Genomic DNA, 23,488 nt, shown 5'->3' on the forward strand with positions numbered 1-23,488 from the left:
TATCCCTTTCTCTCTACCCCATCCTCGCCTCCAGCCTCTTCTGATTCTCGCCTGGACCAGTGAGGCCTCTGCCTCCTGAGCCCATCCACCAGGCCTTCCCATATGCAGGACCCATCTCTGCAAACACCACTTCTGCCAAAGACGCTGAATGAATGTTTCATATTAAGAAACTGCTGTGACTTCTTAGGTGAATTATGATATTATGGCTTTAAGAGTACTTATCTTTCAGAGATGCACATTGAAATCTTCTAGAGGAAGAGATGAGATGTCTGGGGTTTTATAAGAAATAAAAAGAGAAGCAAGTGGGATATAAATGAAACAAGATCGGCCCTGGGTTAACAATCATTGAAGCTGGGTGATGGGTAAATGGGGATTTATTATGTGAATCTACTTTATTTTTTAAATGTTTGAAATTTTGCATTAAAATAAACTTTCAAATGACCGCTCTTGCTATGGAAACATGTAGGAACAGCTTCAAGTCTGACTTCCCACGCTGTCTTTGCAATTGTATCTCCCGCTGGGCCACAAGCTCGCTCACATTACCTTCTGAAAGCTCAACATCTGTGGGCTTCTGCAGGCATGGCTCAGAACCCCCCACCAGACAGACACCAGGGAGCTCAGAGGGGACTTGATCTGGCTGGAAGGGTGGACAGGGCGGGGTTAAGGTTAGGGTTTGTGGCAATGTTTTCTCCTTTTCCCCAAGTCCTACCTCCCCCGGTATAAATGCATCTCTTCCTACAAAGACATCTTAAATGCCACCTCCTGTGATGCTGTCCCCACCTCCCAAAGCAAGATGTGATCCCTCTGGGGTCCTGAGAGCTGCAGCGCCTGCTGTTCATGAAGGGACCACACACTCTAACGCCTAGAGAAGCTGGTCAGGTGGTGGGACTGAGGCACCAAGTCAAGTCCAAGCACAGAGGATGCGCTGGCTCCACAGTAAACCAGGGCACAAGCCCACCTAAAGTGCCAGCCCATCCACCGTGGCCAGGCTTGAATGTGGACCCAGTGCTAACTGAGTCTCCACTAGCCCAAACAAAGCAAATATTACATATTATATGTAATATACTTTTGTATGACATTATCTATATTTTTCATATAACCACGCATCATGTATGTATATGTTATCTATTTTTTCATATAGGAATTCACTAAGAAATTTAGATTCTTTTTTAAAGTTTCTTTCTTTTTTTTGTTTTTTACTATTTACTTATTTATTTATTTTGGCTGTGGAGCATGTAGGATCTTAGATTCCCAGTCAGGGATTGAATCCGTGCTGCTTGCAGTGGAAGCGCAGAGTTTTAACCACTGGACCACCAGGCCTCAGAAGTCAAGATTTTTATATGAACTCTTCAAACAAAAAAACAATTGGCTCAAATATTCTAAAAATATTCTGTGTTTTTTGGGTAGAGAAACTACTCTTTAATGGTGGCTATGTATCATTATAAGTTTATCTACACCCATGGACAGAGGAGCCTGGTGGGCTACAGTCTATGGGATTGCAAAGAGTCAGACACGAATTATGACTAGACTAAACCATCACCACACCCACAGAGTGTGCAACACCAAGAGTGAAGCTTGATGTAAATAAACGGTGCACTTTGGGTCCATCAACTGTACCAAATGGGCCGCTCAGTGAGGGACATGGATAATGTGTGGGGAAGGGTGTGTATGGGAACTCTCTGTACCTTCCACTCAATTTTGCCTTGAACCTAAAACTGAATTAAAAAAAGAAAGTCTATTAAAAATAAAGACAAACAAAAAATCAACCCACTAACAAAAATACACTTTGTGGACCAAACCAATTGTACCTGTATTTCAAATCAAGCTCCAGACTGCAAGTTTATAAATTCTGGCCTATTTCATGACATTTGATACTTACCACGTATTAACCTTTCTTTTCACCTGACTGTCTTTTGTCAATTACTGGCTCCTTGGCAGACAGAAGCCACATTTCACTGCACTCGGGCTTGTGGGGTGCAAAGGTATCTCCCTCCACCGGGCACTTACTTCTGACTGGCCTCCATCTCCAGCAGGGCAGACAGAGCTGAGGTTCCCTTCTTCCCAACTGGGGGGCCGGCCGACTCGAGGGAGTGCGTGGGGATGGGCCCGGACATCTGCAAGCCTTTCATGGTGGTCCCTTTCTAGAGCAGACAGAAGGAAACAGGCCATCAGATGCTGCTGTGTCCGCTGTGCCTCAGGCTCTGGGAACCCATCAGTACAGTCGGGGAGGATGAGGTCCGGGAGGCAGAAATGCCAGGAAACAGCTTTCCACTCAAACCAAAAGTCCCAAATAGCTGTCAGACTCAAAACAAACTGCCTCCTTGAGGCGGTTTAGGTACATCATCTAATTTTACTCTCATCACAGCTTGAGGAAGTAAACAATGCTACATCTACTTTATGGAAAAAGAAACTAAGTCTCAGAAAAGTGAAGTAACTATCCCAAATCCCACTGCCGCTGGATTTCGAACTCCAGTTGACTGACTCCAAAACCACGGTTCTTTCCGCTACAGGAGCTCTCCTGGAAATGATGCTGTGCACAGAAGACAGCTGAACTTGAGGTTAAAAACAAAAAGTAACAACATGACTGATGATCAAACACTGCTCAGCAATGAAGAGGAATGCACTGTGGAGTCTAGCAACAAGTTAGATGAATCCCAAAGGCATCACGCTGAGGGGAAGAACGCAGCCTGCCTGGAAAGATGATGTGCTGTATGATCCCATTTATAGGATATGTGGAAAAGACAACTGCAGAGTGATGGAGAACAGACCAGTGGCCACCAAGGTTAGGGATGGAAGGACAGTGTGACTCTAAAGGGTGCTGTGAGAGCTTTCCTTGGAGCGATGGAACTATTCTGTGTCCTGACTGTGGCAGTGATGGTGGTGACGTGAATCTATAGCTATAAAATTCAGAGACCTGTGTGCGTAGGCACACAGGCGTGCCCGTGGGCTGAATCACCCCAGATCGGCCCTTTGTCAGCTGGGTGCCCTCAGACACACCCTCCCATCACCCCTACAAGCCTCAGCATCCTCACTGGGGAGTAAGTCATCGAAAGAAGGCCCAAGGGTGGGGAAAACCCCACAAATGCCAGAAGTGACACGGCTGCCGTTGAGCGATCCAGCACCAGGGCACACAGGCAGCTGTGCCCGACGCCGGGAGCCCTGCGGGGAGCCCATGGGGGGCTCTGTCCTTGGGTGGGGAGCCTGCCCCCGCTTCCCCCACCAACCACTTCATCCCGCACTGAAGGAGCACCCACTGCGCTGGACTGAAGACAGTCTCTGGGCGGCTGGAGTAAAGACCTGGCCGGCGAGCGGCCGCTGACGCGAGAGGAGGCGGGCCCTGCGGCCCAGACCCGGCGCAGCCCGCGAGGGGCCCCGGGGCCTCACCCGCATCATGCGGTCCGAGCGGTGCCGCCGGCGGATGCGGTTCAGGCCCTCCACGAAGCGGATGAAGCCGTCCAGGAGCTGCCACTCCTCCTCGTCCGCCCGCGGCCGGTCCCCGTAGATGTCGCAGTGGGCCTCTCCCTCCGTGATGCGCTTGGTGGCGGTGACACAGGCCGGCAGCAGCAGGAAGCGTGTCCTCCAGAACTTCAGGGACTCGATCAAGCTGCGAAGGGATACGGGGGAAAGGTGGCGGGGTGAGCCGAGCCGGCGGGGTGAGCCGGGCCGGCGGGGTGAGCCGAGCCGGCGGGGTGAGCCGAGCCGGCGATTGAAGCACCTCCGCGTGCGCGCGCTCAGCACCCCCGCCCCACCCCAGAGTGAGCTGTGAGGGTCCGTCTGCCTGGGAGCGTGTGCCCGTCTGAGGCTGCAGGCTCAAAGGGAAGGCCTCCGAGGCTGCTTTTCCTTTCCACCCCAGAGACGCGGGCATGCTTGTGTGCACCCAGGCCCAGTGTCGTGGCAGCCTTTTATCATCACAACCGTAAATCATGCATAAAGATGAAAAGTTAAAAACAAGACATCACAAAGCTTTTTATATAGAGAATGCATAAACAATGAAGTCCTACTGCACAGCACAGAGAAGTGTATTCAATAGCCTGTGGTCATAAAAAAGAAGGAAATATTGCCATTCTTGTGACATGGATGGACCTAGATATTATCATACCAAGTGGAATAAGTCAGAGAAAGACAAATATCATGTGATATCACTTATGTGTGGAATCTGAAAGAATGGTACAAATGAACCTATTTACAAAACAGAAATTGAATTACAGATGAAGAAAACAAACTTAACCGGTTACCAAGGAGGAAAGAGTGGAGAGAAGCAAATTGGGAGATTGGGATTGACATATACATACTACTGTATATAAAATAGGGCTTCCCTAGTGGCTCAGATGGTATAGAATCTGCCTGTAATGCAGGAGGCTCGGGTTTGATCCCTGGGCCGGGAAGATCCCCGGAAAAGGAAATGGCAACCCACTCCGGTATTCTTGACTGGGAAATCCCATGGACAGAGGAGCCTGGCAGGCTACAGACCACGGGGTCGCAAAGAGTCAGACACGACTGAGTGACTAAACCACCATATATAAAATACATAACTAAAGAACCTATTCCTACAGCACAAGGAATTCCACTCAATACTTTGTAATGATCTATATGAGAGAAGAATCTAAAAAAGGGTAGACATATGTATATGTATAACTGATTCACTTTGCTGGATACCTAAAACTAACACAACACTATAAATCAACTATACTCTAATTTTTAAAAAAAGAAAAAAATGTATATTTACATGAAACCATCACACTGGACACCTTACATATATACTATTTTTGTCAATTATGGAAGCATAAGCTGGAATCAAGATTGCCGGGAGAAATATCAATAACCTCAGATATGCAGATGACACCACCCTTATGGCAGAAAGTGAAGAAGAACTAAAGACCTCTTGATGAAAGTGAAAGAGGAGAGTAAAAAAGTTGGCTTAAAGCTCAACATTCAGAAAGCTAAGATCATGGCATCCAGTCCTATCACTTCATGGCAAATAGATGGGGAAACAGTGGCTAACTTTATTTTTCTGGGCTACAAAATCACTGCAGATGGTGACTGCAGCCATGAAATTAAAAGACTCTTACTCCTTGGAAGGAAAGTTATGACCAACCTAGACAGCATATTAAAAAGCAGAGACATTACTTTGCCAACAAAGGTCCATCTAGTCAAGGCTATGGTTTTTCCAGTGGTCATGTATGGATGTGAGAGCTGGACTATAAAGCTGAGCGCAGAAGAATTGATGCTTTTGAACTGTGGTGTTGGAGAAGACTCCTGAGAGTCCCTTGGACTGCAAGGAGATCCAACCAGTCCATCTTAAAGGAGGATCAGTCCTGGGTGTTCATTGGAAGGACTGATGTTGAAGCTGAAACTCCAATACTTTGGCCACCTGATGCGAAGAGCTGACTCACTGGAAAAGACCCTGATGCTGGGAAAGATTGAGGGCAGGAGGAGAAGGGGACGACAGAGGATGGGATGGCTGGATGGCATCACCGACTCGATGGACATGGGTTTGGGTGGACTCTGGGAGTTGGTGATGGACAGGGAGGCCTGGCATGCTGCGGTTCATGGGGTCACAAAGAGTCGGACACAACTGAGCGACTGAACTGAACTGAACTGAACTGAAAGCTGAAAAAAAATTTTTAAAAATCCTAGGATAAACCATGGTGGGGAGGGCGTCTCTGGTGGCTCAGATGGTAATGAATCTGTCTGCAATACAGGTGACCCAGGTTCGATTCCTGGGTCGGGAAGATCCCCTGGAGAAAGGAATGGCAACCTCCTCCAGTATTCTAGGAGCCTGGTGGGCTACAGTCCAAGGGTCTCAAAGAGTCGGACACAACTGAGTGACTACACTTTCACTTTCACAGGATAAACCATAATGGAAAAGAATATTAAAAAAAGAAAGTACATACATAACTGAGCCACTTTGCTGTATAGCAGACATTAACGTGACATTATAAATTGACTATATCTCAATTAAAAAACAAAATTTATGAGCAGTCATGAAAATGTGAAGAGCACTGACATCCCACCAAAGGGCACGTCTTTGCCAGGGTTTGTTGTTGTTTGTTGTCTCATGTGGTAAAATACGTGTAACAACATTTACCATTATAACGATCTTTAAGGGCACATTCAATGGCACTCAGTACATTCACACTGCTGCGCGATCGTCCCCATCCATCTCATTGCTGAGTTTTTAACCCAATCCAGATGTGTTTTTCCCTCCATTTTTTTTTTCTTTCCTAAAAATGTCCTCCTTTTGCAATCAGGAGGAAGGACAGAAGCATTAAATCACAGACATGTGGCAGGCCGCGATGGTGGGGAGCCAACTCGGGCTCTCTGACCTGAAGTCCTCGGAGCCAGCAGAGCAGATGTACTGATCTAAGTAATTCCACTTGTACTCCTCCAGTCGCTCATGCGAGAATTCCACCCAACAGGAGACGAACTCTGAATCAGAGTGGGAGGGGCAGAGGCTGTAGGTGTAGTGGATCTGGGCAGACTCGTATGGGTACCTGAAAAACAAAGGTCCAAACAAGGATATCCACCAACTCTTCTGTACCTTTTCTTTCTCAATACACTTGGCATTCAACCACAGTAACGAGCTCATCTCAGGGGACTGGTAATAGAGATTTCTCAGTTTTTAATCCAGAAAAACATCTACTTCTGCTGTATTGATTATGCCAAAGCCTTCAACTATGTAGATCACAACAAACTGTAGAAAATTCTTCAAGAGATGGGAATACCAGACCACCTTACCTGCCTCCTGAGAAATCTGTATACAGGTCAAGAAGCAACAGTTAGAACTGGACATGGAACAATGGACTGGTTCAAAATTGGGAAAGGAGTACATCAAGATTGTATATTGTCACCCTGCTTATTTAACTTATATGCAGAGTACATCATGTGGAATACCAGTCTGAATGAACCACAAGCTGGAATCAAGATTGCTGGGAGAAATATCAATAACCTCAGATATGCAGATGATACCACCCTTATTGCAGAAAGTGAAGAAGAGCTAAAGAGCCTCTTGATGAAAGAGAAAGAGGAGAGTGAAAAAGTTGGCTTAAAACTCAACATTCAGAAAATGAAGATCATGGCATCTGGTCCCATCACTTCACGGCAAATATGTGGGGAAACAATGGAAACAGTGAGAGACTTTATTTTTTTGGGCTCCAAAATCACTGCAGATGGTGACTGCAGCCATGAAATTAAAAGAAGTTTGCTCCTTGGAAGAAAAGCTATGACCAATCTAGAAAGCATATTAAAAAGCAGAGACATTACTTTGCCGACAAAGGTCCATCTAGTCAAAGCTATGGTTTTTCCAGTAGTCATGTATGAATGTGAGAGTTGGACTATAGAGAAAGCTGAGCGCTGAAGAACTGATGCTTTTGAACTGTGGTGTTGGAGAAGACGCTTGAGACCCCTTGGACTGCAAGGAGATCCAACCAGTCCATCCTAAAGGAGATCAAACCTGAATTCATTGGAAGGACTGATGCTGAAGCTGAAACTCCAATACTTTGGCCACCTGATGCGAAGAACCAACTCCTTGGAAAAGACCCTGATGCTGGGAAAGATTGAAGGCAAAAGGAGAAAGGGACGACAGAGAATGAGACGGTTGGATGCCATCACCGACTCGATGGACATGAGTTTGAGGAAGCTCCAGGAGTTGGTGATGGACAGGGAAGCCTGGTGTGCTGCAGTCCACGGGGTTGCAAAGAGTTGGACATGACTGAGTGATTGAACAGAAACCTTCTTATTCTTCTATTATATTATTTGTTTTTAATTGGAGTGTTAAGACTCATGCTAAACATTGTAAGCTGAATCAAATCCCTTTCAGAAATAGGTGAGCTGCAACCATGAAACACAACCCTGGAAAGTAGACTTTCCTGCTGGTGCACTGGATAGGATCCGCCTGCCAATGCAGGGGATATTGGTTAGATCCCAGGGAGATTCCACATGCAGCGGAGCAGCTAAGCCCATGCGCCCCAACCACTGGAGGCCAAGCACCTAGAGCATGTGCTCTGCAACAAAAGAAGTCACTGCGATGAGAAGCCTGCACACAGCAACTAGCCCAGACACGAGCCCAGCCACTGCTGCCCTCAGCCAGCCCTTGGAAAGCAATGAAGACCCAGTGGGGCCAAAAATTAAAAAAAAAAAGCAACCCTGGGAAACAAAACAGTAACTCCAAAAGAACAACTACTCACTCAACCTCCCCGGTTTGAATACACATGTAATTCAGTATGTGGACAGTATGTGTTATAAACATCACTTGGTAGATGGACGTGATCTAGGACAGAAGCTGAAAACGTTAAACATCCAGGACTCACTTGGGAAGGTACCGGGTCACTGTGATCATCTTGTCTTTCAGTGTGACTTTGTGGAAGGTTCTGCCCATGCTCAGCCAGTACTGGTCTTCCTCCTCTGGGCGGTTTCGGGACACAAGGCCTAATAAGGAAAAAAAGAATTTCCTCCATCTAGTTGAGGGTCCTTCCTTTAAAAGGCAATTGCTTCTGTTCCACATAGATTCAGAAAAGGAGAGACAAAAGAGGCAATACTTTCAGTTTGGCAATTTCATGGAAAAGAAATACTCTTGGTTAAAAAAATTAAAAAGTCCTGAAGGTGGAAGATTTTTCTGTTACTGAACCAGCCAGCAGGGGGTTGGAGTTGGGGGTACCGACAGCATCTGGATGATACACTCGAGGCTAAACAACCTAATGCCTCATCCTCTGTGAAGGGAAGTTCTAAGCTGGATGTTAACTGACTAAAATGGAACTCCACCCTTCTCAGGCACAAGCTGCCACCTGGCATCTGAGACCCTCAACCCTGGAGCGGCCAACCCAGCCCATGACGCCCACTCTGCCACACCATGTTTCAGACTTAAAGGATCACTTATTGGGGACTGCCCTGGCAGTTCAGTGGTTAAGACTCTGTGCTTCTACTGCAGGGGACATGGGTTCGATTCCTGGTCGGGGAACTAAGATCCCACATGCAGTGCAGCCAAAAAAAAAGGAACCACTTATTTATTTGCTCAAATTTCCTTCTCCAAACATCTGCTCCTGTTGCTTCTTCTGCCTTCTCTTCAATCTCATCTCTGCTCTCTCACCTAAATTCCTAAAGATTGTTTAAGGTCACCATCAAGTGCCACCTTCTTCAGAAAGCTATCAGACCCCATCACGTGATACATATCACAAGAGGCTTTTAGGAAAAACCCAGAGGAAGCCAAAGCTGCATGGTGAACAATGGGGCCTGGACACAAGGACCACTAAGCCCCCGCTGACAGGTCCACGCTTCTTTGATCCTCTGACTGGAGGAGCTTTAATGGAACCAAAGCTGGCCTGAGGTTTGGTTCTGGCTGTCTAGGGAGCAGGGTGGGGTGCTCGCTAGCTACAAGGAGGAGGCAGGGGACAAAGAGATGCTCAGTGATGGCTCCAGGAAGTGACCGCCACTCGCTGGTTCCAGGCCCCCACACGTAATTCTCGCTGCTGGACTTGTTTCAGGGGAGACGTCCAGAGCCCAGCTCAAACCCAGCCAGCACCACTGAGACTCTCTACTCCCTAGCCTCTGCCACTCATGGATGGCCCATCTTGGCTTCAGGTCACTGAGCTGCGGTGACAAGAATAGGGAAGGAGGGGAGGACAAGCATGAACTTCAGGTTCAGGTAACATTAGACGACCTACTGTGTCAGGCACCGTGCAAGAAATAAACCCAGGCCTCTGGGACAGGAACATTCACCCTGTAGTTTGACAGTTCGGCCCCTGCTCAGCCGCCTAGAACCCAAGGTACTGCTCAAGCCAGGCTGGAACATTCCTGAACTTAGCCATACCCTCTTCCATAAAAGGAGAGTTGGAGATTAAAGAGAGTTTTAAGATAAGTCTGAACCCAGAGGAGACATTAATTCTTGTGTAAAGTAAAATTTTAAAAGGGGGAAAAAAAATTGGGTAAGCAATACAGCAGAGAATATCTGTATAAATATGTCATTATATAAATGTATTACTGTGTTATATATCAGTACACATAAACGTATGAATATATGTACGTGACCATGAAATTACTAGATCAAAAAAAAATGTGTGGTGAAAAACAAAGACTTTCAGTGTATGTATTCCCTACTATCTTAAGAACTTGTTTGCACAAATTGAGTAGAGAAGAAGACTTAGGGTCTGCAGCGGCACCTCACCCCGGCTGTAGAGTGGGCTGCTGCTGAGTGGGGGTGGGCCGGCGGGGCTGGGCTTCTGTGCACGGGGCTGAACGATGATCTGGTACCCCTGCATGAGCCGCTGGCAGATGAACTCCTCAAACACCTGCTGGGCCGTCATCTGCACGCCCTCCTCGTCCCTCCTGAAAAGACAGACGGTGTTCACAGGCGTTCATGGGACATGCCAGGGGCAGAGCGACAGTCCCCGGTCCTCAGCTCCATCCCCGTGAGCCCTTCCGTGGTGGTGTGTGAGGATTTGCAAACCAGTCTTGAGAGAAGCAAAAACCAGGCACCTTCTCTCTGTCACCGACCTGTCGATGTCAGCCTCTGGGAGGAGATCATAGCAGCCCTCCGTGTAGTCGTTCTGCAGGCCCTGGCGGTCGGGGAAGTAGTCCGTGGTGAGGGGGAGGCACGCGGGAGTCGTGAGTGACTTCCAGTCCACACCAACTGTGCAACAGAAGCCTGGCACTACAGGGGGAGCAGACAGCGTCAGAACTGCCTCGTGTGAACAGGGAGGAAGGTAGTGAGGTCACCAGGCAGGTGTGGGATGTGGGTGGGGAATGGGGGGGGAGAAGGGCGGTGGTGACAGGCGATCAAGTTGCCAGGAAAGGGAGGGAGAGAGAAAGGGAGGGGGGAGGGAGAAAGAGAGAGAAACAGAGGCTGTTAGACAACGCAGTGCTTATCTGATCCCACCATGCAAATGGGAGTCGCAGCCCGACACTTTTCATTTTCTGCTGATCGTGAGCTGCAGCCGTGAGTCCAGTGAGGTTACGGCAGGGGCAGGCCAGGCAGAGTTACACATCAAAGCAAATCAACGTCCTGAGAGCGGAAGAGAGACTCAGGCCGGGAGCCTCCCTGAGTGGGTGGAGGGGCCGGGTGGGGAGAAGAGGGGGGCACAGCTGATTCTGGAGCAAATAGCACAGGGGAGCAGAATTAAGGATTGAAAAGTAAGTCACAGATCCACCAGGGCAGGAAGAGGAGTCAAAGGAGGACGTCTGGGAAAGCTATGAGGCTGGGACTTTAGGAGCCGGCGAGCTGCCGTGGCAGAGTGGCCCGGACCCTGTGGGTCTGCCAGAGATGGCCTGCGCTTTGGTGAAGCAGGGCTTCCCCACCTTGGGGCATGAGACCTACTCTGGTCAGGATAATTCTCTGTCATGGGGGGCGGTCCTGGGCACTGCAGGATGTGAGCAGCCTCCCGGTCCCCACTCACTAGATGCCAGTGGCATCGCCTGGTTGTGAAAACCAGGTGTCTGGAGACACGGCCACGTGTGCCTCCAGTGAGCAGAACATTCCTTGCCGAGAATCACTGAGTTAAAACAAGGGGGCAGTTAGCTTATTCCGTCAGTAAGTGAACATTATTTTTCAAATCTCCATACAAGGGAGCAACGAGAAGCAGATACACTCCACGCTTCAGCCTCTGAGTCCCCGGCAAGACCCTCAGACGCCTCATCTCCCGTGGCTCCTTGGCCTTTCACCTGCTGTCCCTGACACCCCTCCTCTGAGCGGGTGTGGCGGCATCATCGACCCCTTTAAACGCCTGGCCGAGCTGAATCCCCCCGAGGTCACAGGACCAGAAGCCTCTCTGCTTGGGGATCTTTCCTCCATAAAGTGACCAACATGCCCCCCAGGAAAACAGTGTCCCTGAGCCTGGGGGTCAGGGGCCAAGAAGACTTTCGAGCTGAGTCCCAGCGGGAAACAGGCCCCGTGTGCAGCCACAAGGCTTTGGGGAAGATGACCTGACCTGCAATAGGCCTAACTCCATGGTCTCCACTCCAGGTCCCGGGGTGACTTCTGCTTGGTTGGTCTGAATTTTATTTTATTGTGGTAAGAATACTTGAGATCTACCACCTTAACAAAAGTGTACAGCTCAGTATTCTTAAACTTGGGACAGTGCCATGCGGCAGGTCTCTAGAGACCTTACTCATCTCACAAGGACTGAAGTTTTACATCCACCAACTAGCAACCCCCCGCACCCTGTCCACCTTCCCCCGGGACCCTGGCAACCACCACTCCACTCTCTGTGTCTATTAGTCTGACTCCACACAGGCCTTGTTAACTCCTTAATACCCCAAGAACTCAAAACACAGCTAAAGGGAAGCGGGGGAGGGAGAGGAATGGAGTGCGAGTCTGGCGTTAGCAGATGCAAACTACTACATTTAGAATGGATCAACAGCAAGGTCCTCATGTATAGCACAGGGAACTACATTAAATATCCTGTAACAAGCTATAATGAAAAAGAATATAAAGAAAAGAATGTATATATGTGTATAACTGAGTCATTTTGATGTACAGCAGAGTTGCACAATATTGTAAATCAACTGCACTTCAATAAAAAAACAACAACAACAAAAAAACCCAGCCCACAGCATCCTAGTTGGCACCCCAATTTCCCATATGGCAAACAAGGGTGAGTTTGTGTGAGCTTCCTGATTAGAATCTGCAGCAGAAGGTGGGCACTGAATGAAGCCCCCAAGGAGAAGCTGGAAATACCAGGCCCTCTATCTCTGTGCCTTCTTACACCGTTCTGGCCCTTGCCAGCTCCCTGACCCTCGGGACTATAAAAACCTTTTAGAAACAGGGTCCACGTGTACACATGGAGACTTCAAACCCCATGGTGAGAAAAGCTCCCAGTTCTTAGCTGGCTGCTGCTGCTGCTTCCCTGGGTAAAGAGTCTGCGTGGCCTCTTTTCCACCTCCAGTACCTCCAGGCCCTGCCAAAGCCTCTGAGGTGGTTCCAGCTCAGAACCACGCAGTGACAAACACAGATGACAAAATCCAGTGCTGGGCTTGTGGAGGAGAAACAGGCTCATCTATTCAAGGCTGGCAGCTTTCTAGAAAATAATCAATCTGCCAACTATTCTTTGGAATATATTCTAAGGATCTGAACCAAGAGAAAAAGATACACCCACTGCACCATGCATTATATGTTAAAAAAAAAAAAAACTAGAAATCACCCAAACGGCCACCAATAGACATGATTATCCAAATCACAATATAGTAATACGTTTGATATTGACATGAAAAATGACTAGCGTGCCAGACCTGGAGAACTAGTGAAATGATTGTTAAGTTACTGAAAAGTGGGAACAAAAAAGATTTGGTGATGTACATACATCCATTGGTCACAGTGAGGTAAAGCAACGTTGATCAAGCAGTAGAGTTTCTTTTTCTGGTCTTTTGCTATTGCTGATATTTAGATGTTCAGCTATTTCAACAGACAAGGATGATCAATGTAAATGCAACCCAGACACACACTTCCAACTGCAGGGATGTAAATAGCCTCAGGTCTTACTCCTTCCGACTTCTCCCCAGAGCCATCGTCAGGCATCTCAGAGCCAAGGCCAGCGCTGGGAATATGGCCACCCTTTCCGTGTGGCCGCTCCCTTTCCATCAGACAAGCTATAGACTCTCCCTCACCACACTGCCTTCTCGAGCCTCAGACGTGAACGTCCAGGCTGTTTCACCCCCCACAGGGCTCCCTCTTGCTCCCCAAGTTCCCTGACCATCCACCCCACACCCTCACCGCCCTCTGTCAGTCACCCCCTCTTACTTGGGTCTGGAGAGGTAGACACACTGTCCTCTGGAGAATCCTTATTCTGGGTCCGAGGATTTACACCTATGGAAAGATAAAAAGAATCTGTTTCAGTGAGGCTCATTTTGCAAAAAGTTCTGATCAGTTACAGTTAAAAAAAAAGAGAGAGAGAGAGAACCTTCCACACCAGTCATTAAATAAGGACTTCCCTCTTTTCTCCAGAGCAGATTTTACAGTTCCAAGACTCATCTTCTGAGGAATCAACGGGTCTATGAGAGCTGCCTCCCCTAGGCCCAGAATCACACTCCATGACCACCCTGGGAAAATCCTGAAGCAGTTACCACCTGAACCCATGGTTCCCCTGCCTCAGGTCGCCAGGACATTCACTCTAAGTGTGGTTCCGTAAGCCCCAGAGCAGCCCTCCTTCATACGACTTGACCCCAAACAGCTGGGAAGGTCAAACTCTGGATTCCTATAAAGTGGCTCCTTTCAGCAAAACAACAGAAACGTTGCGTTTATCCTATTTCTTTTTTTTGAAGTTCTTTTCTTTTAATATTTATTTGGCTGCATAGGGTCTTAGTTGCGTCATGTGGGATGTTTTTGTTGCAGTACATGGGCTCTCTAGTTGCGGGCCACAGGCTTAGTTGCTTTGCAGATTGAACCCACATCCACCGCATTGCAAGGCAGGTTCTTAACCTGGATTGCCAGGGAGGCCCCTTGCCTTTATCACATTCTGAAGGCACTTTACAGGAGCCTGGCAGCCAAGTAACATTTTCAGCCCCCAAGCACAGGGATCACTAGAAATAGGAAGGAAATAATTACGATACTTTAGGAATTCTCTCACTGCCAATCCAGTTTCCAAGCCTTAGCTATAGGCCACCAGAAACATCACTAGCTGAATCCACCCATGAATGGAGGCAAACTTGATTAACTAATTTTATAAAATTTCAATTCCATTGTCTTCCTCAAGTCAAGACTCAGAAAGGCAAGTTAACTTACAGAAAACGAAGGCATGAAATGGTAACTTCATTTTTTTCTTTCAGTTTTAATGTTTTTCGTATTCATTTGGTATAGTATCTATCCTTTGAGGCTTTCTAAAATCTGCCCTCCACCCATCTAATCTCATGCTCCCCTACCCCTGTAAAGGCTCTCTGAGGAGTGCCGAAACCCAGAAACAGCAGCCAATGCAGGAGACATTAGAGGCGAGTTTGATCCCTGGGTCGGGAAGATCCCCTGGAGGAGGGCATGGCAACCCACCCCAGTACTCTTGCCTGGGGGATCCCACGGACAGAGGGGCCTGGCGGGCTACAGTCCGTGGGGTCACAAAGAGGCGGACTCGACTGAGCACAGAAAGAGCGGGACAGCTGGGGGCGGGCTTGAGGGGTCAGTGTAATATCTCCACATCACTGGGTGCTAAGTTGCTACATGTGTGAAATATATTTAATGACTCACTCCCTACAGGAATGATCGGATAACAAGTGCTTCCAAAAAGCATAAAGCCTGCATCAATAAAAGCTCCTACTCTCCCTGCACTTAGAATTCCTCACCTTCTAACTCTCCTTCCGACCAAACACCACCCCTTCGCATCTGAAGGGCTGCCTATCCACTTCTGTAAGCCAGCGGTCCTCAAACTTTTTGGCACCAGGGACCGGTTTTGTGGAAGACATTTTTTTCCACAGATTGGGGAGGGAGGGGGATGGTTTTGAGACGATTCAAGCACATTACATTTATTGTGCACTTTATTTCCATTACATCAGCCCCACCTCAGATCAGCAGGCATGAGATCCCAGAGATTGGAGACCCCTGCTGTAAGCAACAAGGCCACCCTTCTCTTCTCTGATCTCAAACCACACTGCTCCCTCCGGGTCTCTGATCATTTTTATGGAGGGGGGGTGTCCCCTTCCACATATAATTGAAAGCTTCCAGGCTTGGTACAGCCTCAATAGTGATCTCATAAGCAGCGCTCAATCACGACTCACTGACAGAACAATGATAAATGTGTTCCCGACCAACATGTTCTCAGCTAAAAACGTAATGTGCGGCCCATTTATAATTCCATGCATTATACAGCACGGCCTCTAAATAGGTCACCTGAAACTGTGGCTGAAATGATCCTGAAATAGACATGGCCCTGCTTTTCCGTCCCCACGTCGCTCCCAGGGGTGGGCCTGCTCAGAGCGTTTCCTGGGTGGGTTACCTGCACCGCTGCCGCTGAGCAGGCTGACTGAGAGCTCCTCCGTCCCAGCGAAGCTCAGGAAGGACGTGCCGTCGCCGGGCTGGCGGGAAGTGCTGTGCCTGCAGAGAACAGACAGAGCGCAGCCGCCTGGCTTAATGTGGATCATCACCTCTTTTATCCTGCTCACCCTGTCTCCGGGGGGTTTTCATCAAAAACAGGCCTGAACGTTCGGCCACAGGGGCTGGCAAACACTGAGATCCACATCACAACTGCCAAGCTTCGGGATTCAGAGCACACGCCAGCTCTAGGCTCCCACCCTGGCACTCCAGCTGCATCCCCATCACCATGCCAGATGCCTGCTCTCTCCATCCTAAGCCTGCCCCTGCTGATACCCACAGGGGGACGTGAGGTGCTTCACCAGAGGTATCACGTTAACCTGGTAAAGAGGGTCACACCCTGCTTGTGTCCCATATCCAGCCCATGGGATGCTGGGACGACTGGAAAGGGGCCAAAGATTGCTCCTTGCAAGAGTAACGCATCACAGCAGATCCAGCGTCATCTGGGCTACAGCATGTCAAGGTTTAAATGACTTTCTTCTAGGCAGACTCTCTCTGGATGCCTTGTAACACATTTAGAACCCTGATTCAAAATGACTTGTTTCTATAAACACAGGCCTTGGTCTCCATTGTTTTTATTTATTTACTTTTTATCAAGCAAAATTTTAATAATATAGAAATATATAATAGTCGTTAACTTGATCAAAAATATCACTTGAAAGTCAGTAGTACCCATCTTATGATTTGCAATTTGTCAACCATTGCTATTAAATAAATTCTTATACAGTGGTTATTTTGAGATCCTAAACAATGCAATAAAATATGAAAAACAATTAGAAACATAAATATTTGCAGTGAAGACATGAGTCTAATTGTTTTGGGATCCATTGCTTTCAGCATTAACCCGACAGTGGGATTCCTCAATGACCAAAATGACAAAAATCACAGACTGACTGCCCAGAACACACAGCAGGAACCACTTGCCCTGGAATTCATTTTCACCCTTGACTGAGGATCAGAAGTAACTCATGTCTGCGGTTGACAAAACGTGTTTTGAATTAAAGGGGAAGCTAAGGCAGGGCCTGAGGAACATCTCTGGCAAAACCACCCCAGGCTGTCTGTGTCAAACGGGCCCAGCGAAGGGGACCAACAAAGGGGGATGCTGCTCCCCCACCATGTCCCCGAGTCTCCCGGACGTGACACGTCATGGACAGCCCGCTTCGCCATCAGCCCAGCATTCTCACGGCACCTCCCAGAGCCCCAGGCCCAGCCTCACCTGCCAGCGGCCTCGTGGTATGCCAGCTCCAGCAGCTCCGCGGAGGAGTGGGTCAGGTCCCTCTGCCCGCTGCCCTGCAGCTCGGCCATGTTCTGTCGGGTCTGGTGATGGATCTGGATGGCCTCTCCGGATGGTCCTAACCAGACAGAGACCCACTGACCCATCGTCCCCCCAAAAGCCAGAGCCACACTCTCTACCTCAAACTGTCTCTCTTCCTGCTGCTGGGACATGGGTGCTGGAGAGGCTGCAAGGCAACCACAGCACGCGGGAACATCATGTCCTCAACCCTCTGGCTCCCAGACAGGACATCGCCTTCTCTGAGCAAGGCTTGTCTTCCTGTGAGGCCTCAGCCTAAGAATATTGCAGGGGACTTCCCTGGTGGTACAGTGGATAAGTATCCGCCTGCCAGCGCAGGGGACACAGGTTCAATCCCTGGTCTGGGAAGATCCCACACGCCTTGGAGCAACTAAACCTGCATGTCACAGCTACTGACCCCATGCTCTAGAGCCTGAGGGCCACAAGACTAATTCACCAAAATGAGAAGCCCACACACGCAACTAGAGAGCAGCCCCCACCGACCACAACTAGAGAAAGCCTGCACACAGCGATGGAGACCCAACGCAGCCAAAAATAATAAAAGAAAGAATATTGTGGGAGGCTTTGCTTCACACACGTCAGGTGAGATACAGCAGAGAAAGACAACAGCATAGGAGGCAGGCGCTCCTCCCAGGAGGCTCAACGCAGGTCAGGCGAGAAGAACCCACGTGGCTGTCCCCGCCTCCAGGCGCAGAGAAGGACAAGAAGGACGGCACCTCTGACTGAGGCCAAGCAGGGACGGGGGCCATGGCTCCCCCACAGGGAAAAACTCACCCACAGGGAAAGTGTGCATCCAGCGCCTCCTGTTGGACGTGAGCTTCATGGGCATCCGTGAGGGCGCAAAGGGGTTAATCAGTGCCCGCTGGGGCGTGTACCCTCCGGGGCGGACGTGCAGCATGGACTCTGCGCTGCCCACGTGGAACCTGCCCGGTGCGCTGGAATCTCGCTGTGGTGGCTCCATCATGTTCTCCAGGACGTCTGTCAGTGACCGCGGGGATGAGGGGGGAGCACAGAGAGAAAGCACGGCGTCACAGGGAAAGCAGGACTAGGCAGGAGAACCTCCGAGGCTGACAAGGACCTTGGAGGGTGTACGTGTTAGGCAACGAGGGAAATGAGTGAAATCGCCACATTATAAAGAAATGAAATACTGGGTTTGTTTACTTTTTAAACTCTTAAGAGAAGGGAGTTCGGGTCCCTAAATTACTGGCCCAGTGAAGCCACACCCAAAGCCGACAGGGAGGACCACACACACATTGCCTGGATACCCCAGACTCTGAGCTGGATGCAATGACTCCATGGAGCTGTCTCCTCTGGGGACGGGGTGGGTGTATTCTGTATACAGGAGGAGCAATACATGTAGGTATTTGGTGACCAGCAGGGCAGACCCTGGCAGAGACAGCCAATGTGTACAGTTCACTAGACCTGCTTGATGTTCCTCTGAGGCTCAGAAGGAGATGGCAGTTTCCAGCCCCTTTGCACTGGGGCCACATAACAGAGTTCCAGTCAGCAGAGCCCAGGCAGAAGTGACATGCTCCACCTGAAGCCCTGGACCACTGACATTTCCACTCATGATCTCCATTCTCCTCTCCCCTGCTGTGGAAACTCTGGAGACCTGTGTTGATGACCATGGCATCCAGGGATAGAAGGAACCCCAGGTCCTAGGTGACTGGGTGGACAGAAACCCCCTCCCACTGATGCAGAGGCCTGGAACATGAATAAGCAATCAATGTGACTGTGTTTAAAAAAATAATAATAAATTCATGGGAGGAAAAAACGAGGAAATGAGTGCATCCAGCCTTGACCAGGCATGGAGATGGCACGCTATTTAGACCCAACCTGTCCCACCCAATGGCAGACAGGTCCCTAACCTGAGTGGATCAAAGAGCTGAAACCTACAACCAGGTCGCCTGGTGAGTGTCCCATGCTCACTAAGCAAACACCCAGGTTAGAAAGTGGGTCCAGGAGCTTCCCTGGTGGTCCAGTGGCTAAGATTCTGTGCTCCCAATGCAGGGGGCCTGGGGCCGAGCCCTGGTCAGAGGCCTAGCCCACACATGCCACAACTAAAACAGATCTGAACAATGAAGACTGAAGAGCCTGAGTGCCGCCACTAACACCGGACACAGCCAAATAAACAAAGAGACACAAGAGAAAAACGGCTGCCCAGCCCTGCCCTCTGACCTCGAGTGCTGGTGTAGCCCAGGGAGCTGCTGACTTCGTACTGGTGCAGGTGGGGGTGAGGGATCACCAGGATGTTGGCGTTCATGCCCAGCGAGCTGTCGTCGGAAGCCTGGCTCCTCACCTCCTCCGCGGGCAGCGTCCGGCCGGGCAGTGAAGGGCTGGACGAAACGTCACAGGAGCTGGCGCTCTTTCGGCTCTGACTCTCCCGCTCTCGCACAGACCTGGCAGGCGGGAGACCGAGTCACTGTCTCCAGCCCGGGCTGCGTGGAAGACCAGTAATGATGACCCCCCAGGGGATCTCTGGGTGGGAGGTGACGCCGGAGGGACTCTGCCCTGAGCAGCTCCGGGAGGAAACGGGAGAGACGATGGACAGTCCTCCGAGGCCGGAGTCCTGGGATCAGAGCCTTAGAGAAGCGATCCCTCAGTCTGACCCCACTCATCCCACCATCAAGCTAACGTCATGGAGAACGGAGTTTTGACTTGAGGTCATCGAGGAGGAAGCACACAGCACCACCTGAGACGTGTCCTGGCATCAGAAATTGAATCTAAACCTCTTTGGGCCTCCAGAGGCAATTGCCGGTTTACAGGAGACTCAGAGACGACAGGGGAAGTTAAACATAATAAAGGAAAGAAAGAGCCGGAGGAAGAAAAAGCAAGCACTCTACAGTCACAGAAAGGACACAAGATGAAATGCTACGTGTACGTGTTTTCTTCAGATCCCAAATCAAGCAAACTAACCATAAAAACTGCATTTTTGAGACAACTGGGGAGTCTGGCGAGGGACTGGCTATCAGAGGATATTAGGAATTAGTGTGAATTTTGTTACCAGTAACACAGGTACTATGATCATGTTGGGTTTTGTTTTTTGTTTTTTTAATTCTTATTTGTTAGAGACACACACTGAAACATTTCTAGGTTTTAAAAAAAAGGGTATCTGAGATCTGTTTTAGAATACTCCAACGAAATTTCAAATGTGGGAGAAGTGATAAAATAAGATTGACAACATGATGGTAACTGTTCATTTCACTAGTCTCTGAACATTTCCTTAATAAAAATTAAAAAACAACAGTATGCCCTTACTAAAACATGAAACTCCCTGAGAGGGGAGCCTCTGGAAGTGGCAGGAAGATGGATCAGAAGGAGAGAAGTCCAATGGAAGCAAAAATTCAGAATGAAAGAGTCAGCAACTGCCCACAGGGCTGCCCCTGCGGTATCAGAGCTATTCTCTCTCCACCTGGAAGAGTTTTAAAGTGAGAGCTTCAATGGAGCCTGAAGATAGATCACAAGGGTAGACTGCACATTTCAATATTTCAACAATAAATATTTGAGCACCAGCATATGCTCAGCCCAGTGGAGGGTCAGAGCACCCACCAGGGCATGGTCTATGCCCTCAGGGAACACAGTCTGAGTCTCTGGGACATCAGGTCTTGCCATCTTTGGTCAGAAGAAAGAAAACCAAGGATCTTGGACCATGAAAGTGTTCTTAGATGCTCAGAAGAAAAGCGCCACCAAGCCCTGAGGCAGCACCCCCGTGCAGGGAGCTGCTGCTGACAGCACCTACTCTGAGCTCTAAGCACTCTCAGGACCAGACATCAGGATGGGATGAAGGCAATGGACAGAAGACAAGCACGTGGCCACCATGAGCCCGTCTGCCATGATGTGAAGAGGCGGGAGGTTTTCCCAGCCAGTGGTACTTAGTTACTGCACACTTTCCATAGTAAGAAATGCAGAAAATAGACCAGCAATGCTTGGTCAACGAGGCAGAAAAAAAAAAAAAGCTAGAACTCTGTTTCCCACATTCTAAAAAAAATTCTACACAAAGAACTAAGCATACAAACTAAGACTACGGGGACTTCCCTGGTGGTCCAGGGGTAAGGGCTCCAAGTTTCCACTAGCAGGGGGTGTCGTTTGATCCCTGGTTTGGGAACCGCATGCCACAATGTGCAGTCAAAAACAAACAGACAGACAAAAACCAAGACTAAAAGAATTGGAAGAAAATACAAAATACACATCTTGGATCTGGGATGACTTTCTTACACTAGACCCAGAAATGAGTATGTTGGTAAATCTAAACACATCACAGTGAAAAACTACTGTGTGACCCAAATACCATAGAGCAAATTTCAAACACAAGATTTAAAGAAAGAAAAGTATCTTGCCCTGTGGGAATAATAGACCTAAAAGAAACTCTGGACACTAGGATCAATCTATTGATCTATCTAACTTGGTGGCTCAGACGATAAGGAATCTGCCTGCAATGCAGGAGACCTGGGTTTGATCCCTGCGTAGGGAAGATCCCCTGGAGAAGGGAATGGCTACCCACTCCATGATTCTTGCCTGGAGAACTCCACGGACAGAGGAGCCTGGTGGGCTACAGTCCATGGGGTCGCAAAGAGTCGGACACAACTGAGTAACTAACACACTTTCACTTTATCTATTAGTGGCTGCTCAGTGAAATGAAGATTCTAGAATTCACAAATTGCTCCTCTTGGCTAGAAAAAGCAGAATGCTCCCTTAATTGTGAACACTGCATCATAGCAAACAAAGCTAACCAAACAGCTAGGCCAGAGAACAGGAAAGCAGACTCCCTAACAATATACATACTGTGGCTTCCACTTGGCTAATTTTAATTTAAGATATTTTCAAGGCTGCTCTCATGCAGGTCCCTCTGGGGCCTCAGGTTTCCTAATCAGTTTCTACATCCACCCCAAAGCATATCTGGCAGAGAACCTGCAGGTGGCGAGGCGCTGAGCCCGGGATGGGCCCGGGAGCCTGAAGACTTGTGCGTCGTAAGCATCGTAATCCACCTGGATGGGAAGGGCGTTCTCGGATTCTTTGGGGGTCCCGAGAGCTGAAACACATGAATAATATCAACTGTCATCAGAACACACTTCAACAAGAAGCCTTTGGATGGTCTTCATCAAAATCTGCAAAGGATAGGTCATCATCAGCATCTCCCCATGAAAAAAAATGAGATAATAACCCATGATCAGGTTGCGAAGATTAAACAATTAACGCGTCAAAACAATAGAGAAATTACTATTTACAAGCACTAAGTCAAGTCCAGATGATGGCACCACTTCCTTCTGAGATCCCACTGTTAAAAAATGGCATCTTAGTGGGATGGTGGGGGGTGGGTGGGAGGGAGGCTCAAGGGTGAAGGGATACATGTATGCATATAGCTGATTCACACTGTTGTACAGCAGAAACTAACACAACATTGTAAAGCAATTATACCCCGATTAAAAGGATAAAAAAAATCATAAAAAATAGCACCTTAATGTATATATTTAGTCCTTTAAAACTTTCCACCCAATGGAAAATAAACACAAGACTTTGAAAAAAAAAACAACAAGTTTTGTTATCACCCACTTTGCAGTGGGTAATGGGACAAAAATATATGCAGTCATTAAGGGACCTTCCGAAGGTCACACAAGGGGAATTCAGGTCCCAAACTCGGCTGTGAACTTTTTACACAACCTCACAAAATCCTGTTGCCATGGGTCAGCTGACTCTTCCTAAAAGTGATGAAAGAAGGAAACAAATACTCACCTGTATCACGGCCATTTTTCGCTTTCTCAGAGGCGGGCTGTGAAGTTAAACAGATAGTTCGTCACTCCTGGGATCTGCCCTGCTCTTTATTTATTTAACGCAGAAGACTATAAAATCTCATAACGGATCTTTCAATTGCTGCTCATGACCACTGGGGAACAGGGGGTATCCTAGGGCCAAAATAACAATTATCAGTGACAGTCCCCAGAGGCTCTGCTGGTCAGTGAAACCTACCTTCTTTCCTGCCAGTTTAATTCGTGGAGTGAAACTATTACAAAAGAGCTGGCTTTTGGATGTGTAGAAACTGTGAAAGAAACAGACAGGGTCACTCATCTAAACCCCTTTCATTTTATTTTTTTTAACTTTTTAAAAGTTTTTGACGGTGCCGCACGGCATGTGGGATCTTACTTCCCCTACCAAGGATCAAACCCATGAGCCCTGCAGTG

The 23,488-nt window shown here is 48.5% G+C and overlaps 1 protein-coding gene across 40 annotated transcripts in view; it reads right to left on the reverse strand.

Annotated features, from left to right (window-relative positions):
- Positions 1–23,488, reverse strand: part of DEPDC5 (DEP domain containing 5, GATOR1 subcomplex subunit) — a 70,340-nt gene that overhangs the window by 23,626 nt on the left and 23,226 nt on the right. For 20 of the 40 annotated variants that reach the window (XR_014068953.1, XR_014068951.1, XR_014068955.1 and 17 more), the window contains 14 exons: positions 23,277–23,346; positions 23,043–23,079; positions 22,221–22,341; positions 19,491–19,711; positions 18,087–18,290; positions 17,217–17,352; positions 15,906–16,003; positions 13,727–13,792; positions 10,489–10,672; positions 10,160–10,320; positions 8,310–8,427; positions 6,327–6,494; positions 3,385–3,604; positions 2,008–2,141 (listed from right to left, as the gene is read on the reverse strand). Coding sequence is in view for 25 of the 40 variants with exons in the window: in XM_081542292.1 (XP_081398418.1) it covers positions 2,008–2,141; positions 3,385–3,604; positions 6,327–6,494; positions 8,310–8,427; positions 10,160–10,320; positions 10,489–10,672; positions 13,727–13,792; positions 15,906–16,003; positions 17,217–17,352; positions 18,087–18,290; positions 19,491–19,711; positions 22,221–22,341; positions 23,043–23,079; positions 23,277–23,346 (1,938 nt within the window). In the remaining 15 variants the exon portion in view is untranslated. Of the gene's footprint in view, positions 1–2,007; positions 2,142–3,384; positions 3,605–6,326; positions 6,495–8,309; positions 8,428–10,159; positions 10,321–10,488; positions 10,673–10,870; positions 10,997–13,289; positions 13,382–13,726; positions 13,793–15,905; positions 16,004–17,216; positions 17,353–18,086; positions 18,291–19,490; positions 19,712–22,220; positions 22,342–23,042; positions 23,080–23,276; positions 23,347–23,488 lie in introns of all 40 variants that reach the window. The other 20 variants (XR_014068954.1, XM_081542297.1, XM_081542288.1 and 17 more) reach the window with 4 other exon arrangements.

Source organism: Giraffa tippelskirchi, chromosome 11, assembly GCF_054371585.1.
Source record: "Giraffa tippelskirchi isolate mGirTip1 chromosome 11, T2T-mGirTip1v1.2.pri, whole genome shotgun sequence".
NCBI lineage: Eukaryota > Metazoa > Chordata > Mammalia > Artiodactyla > Giraffidae > Giraffa > Giraffa tippelskirchi.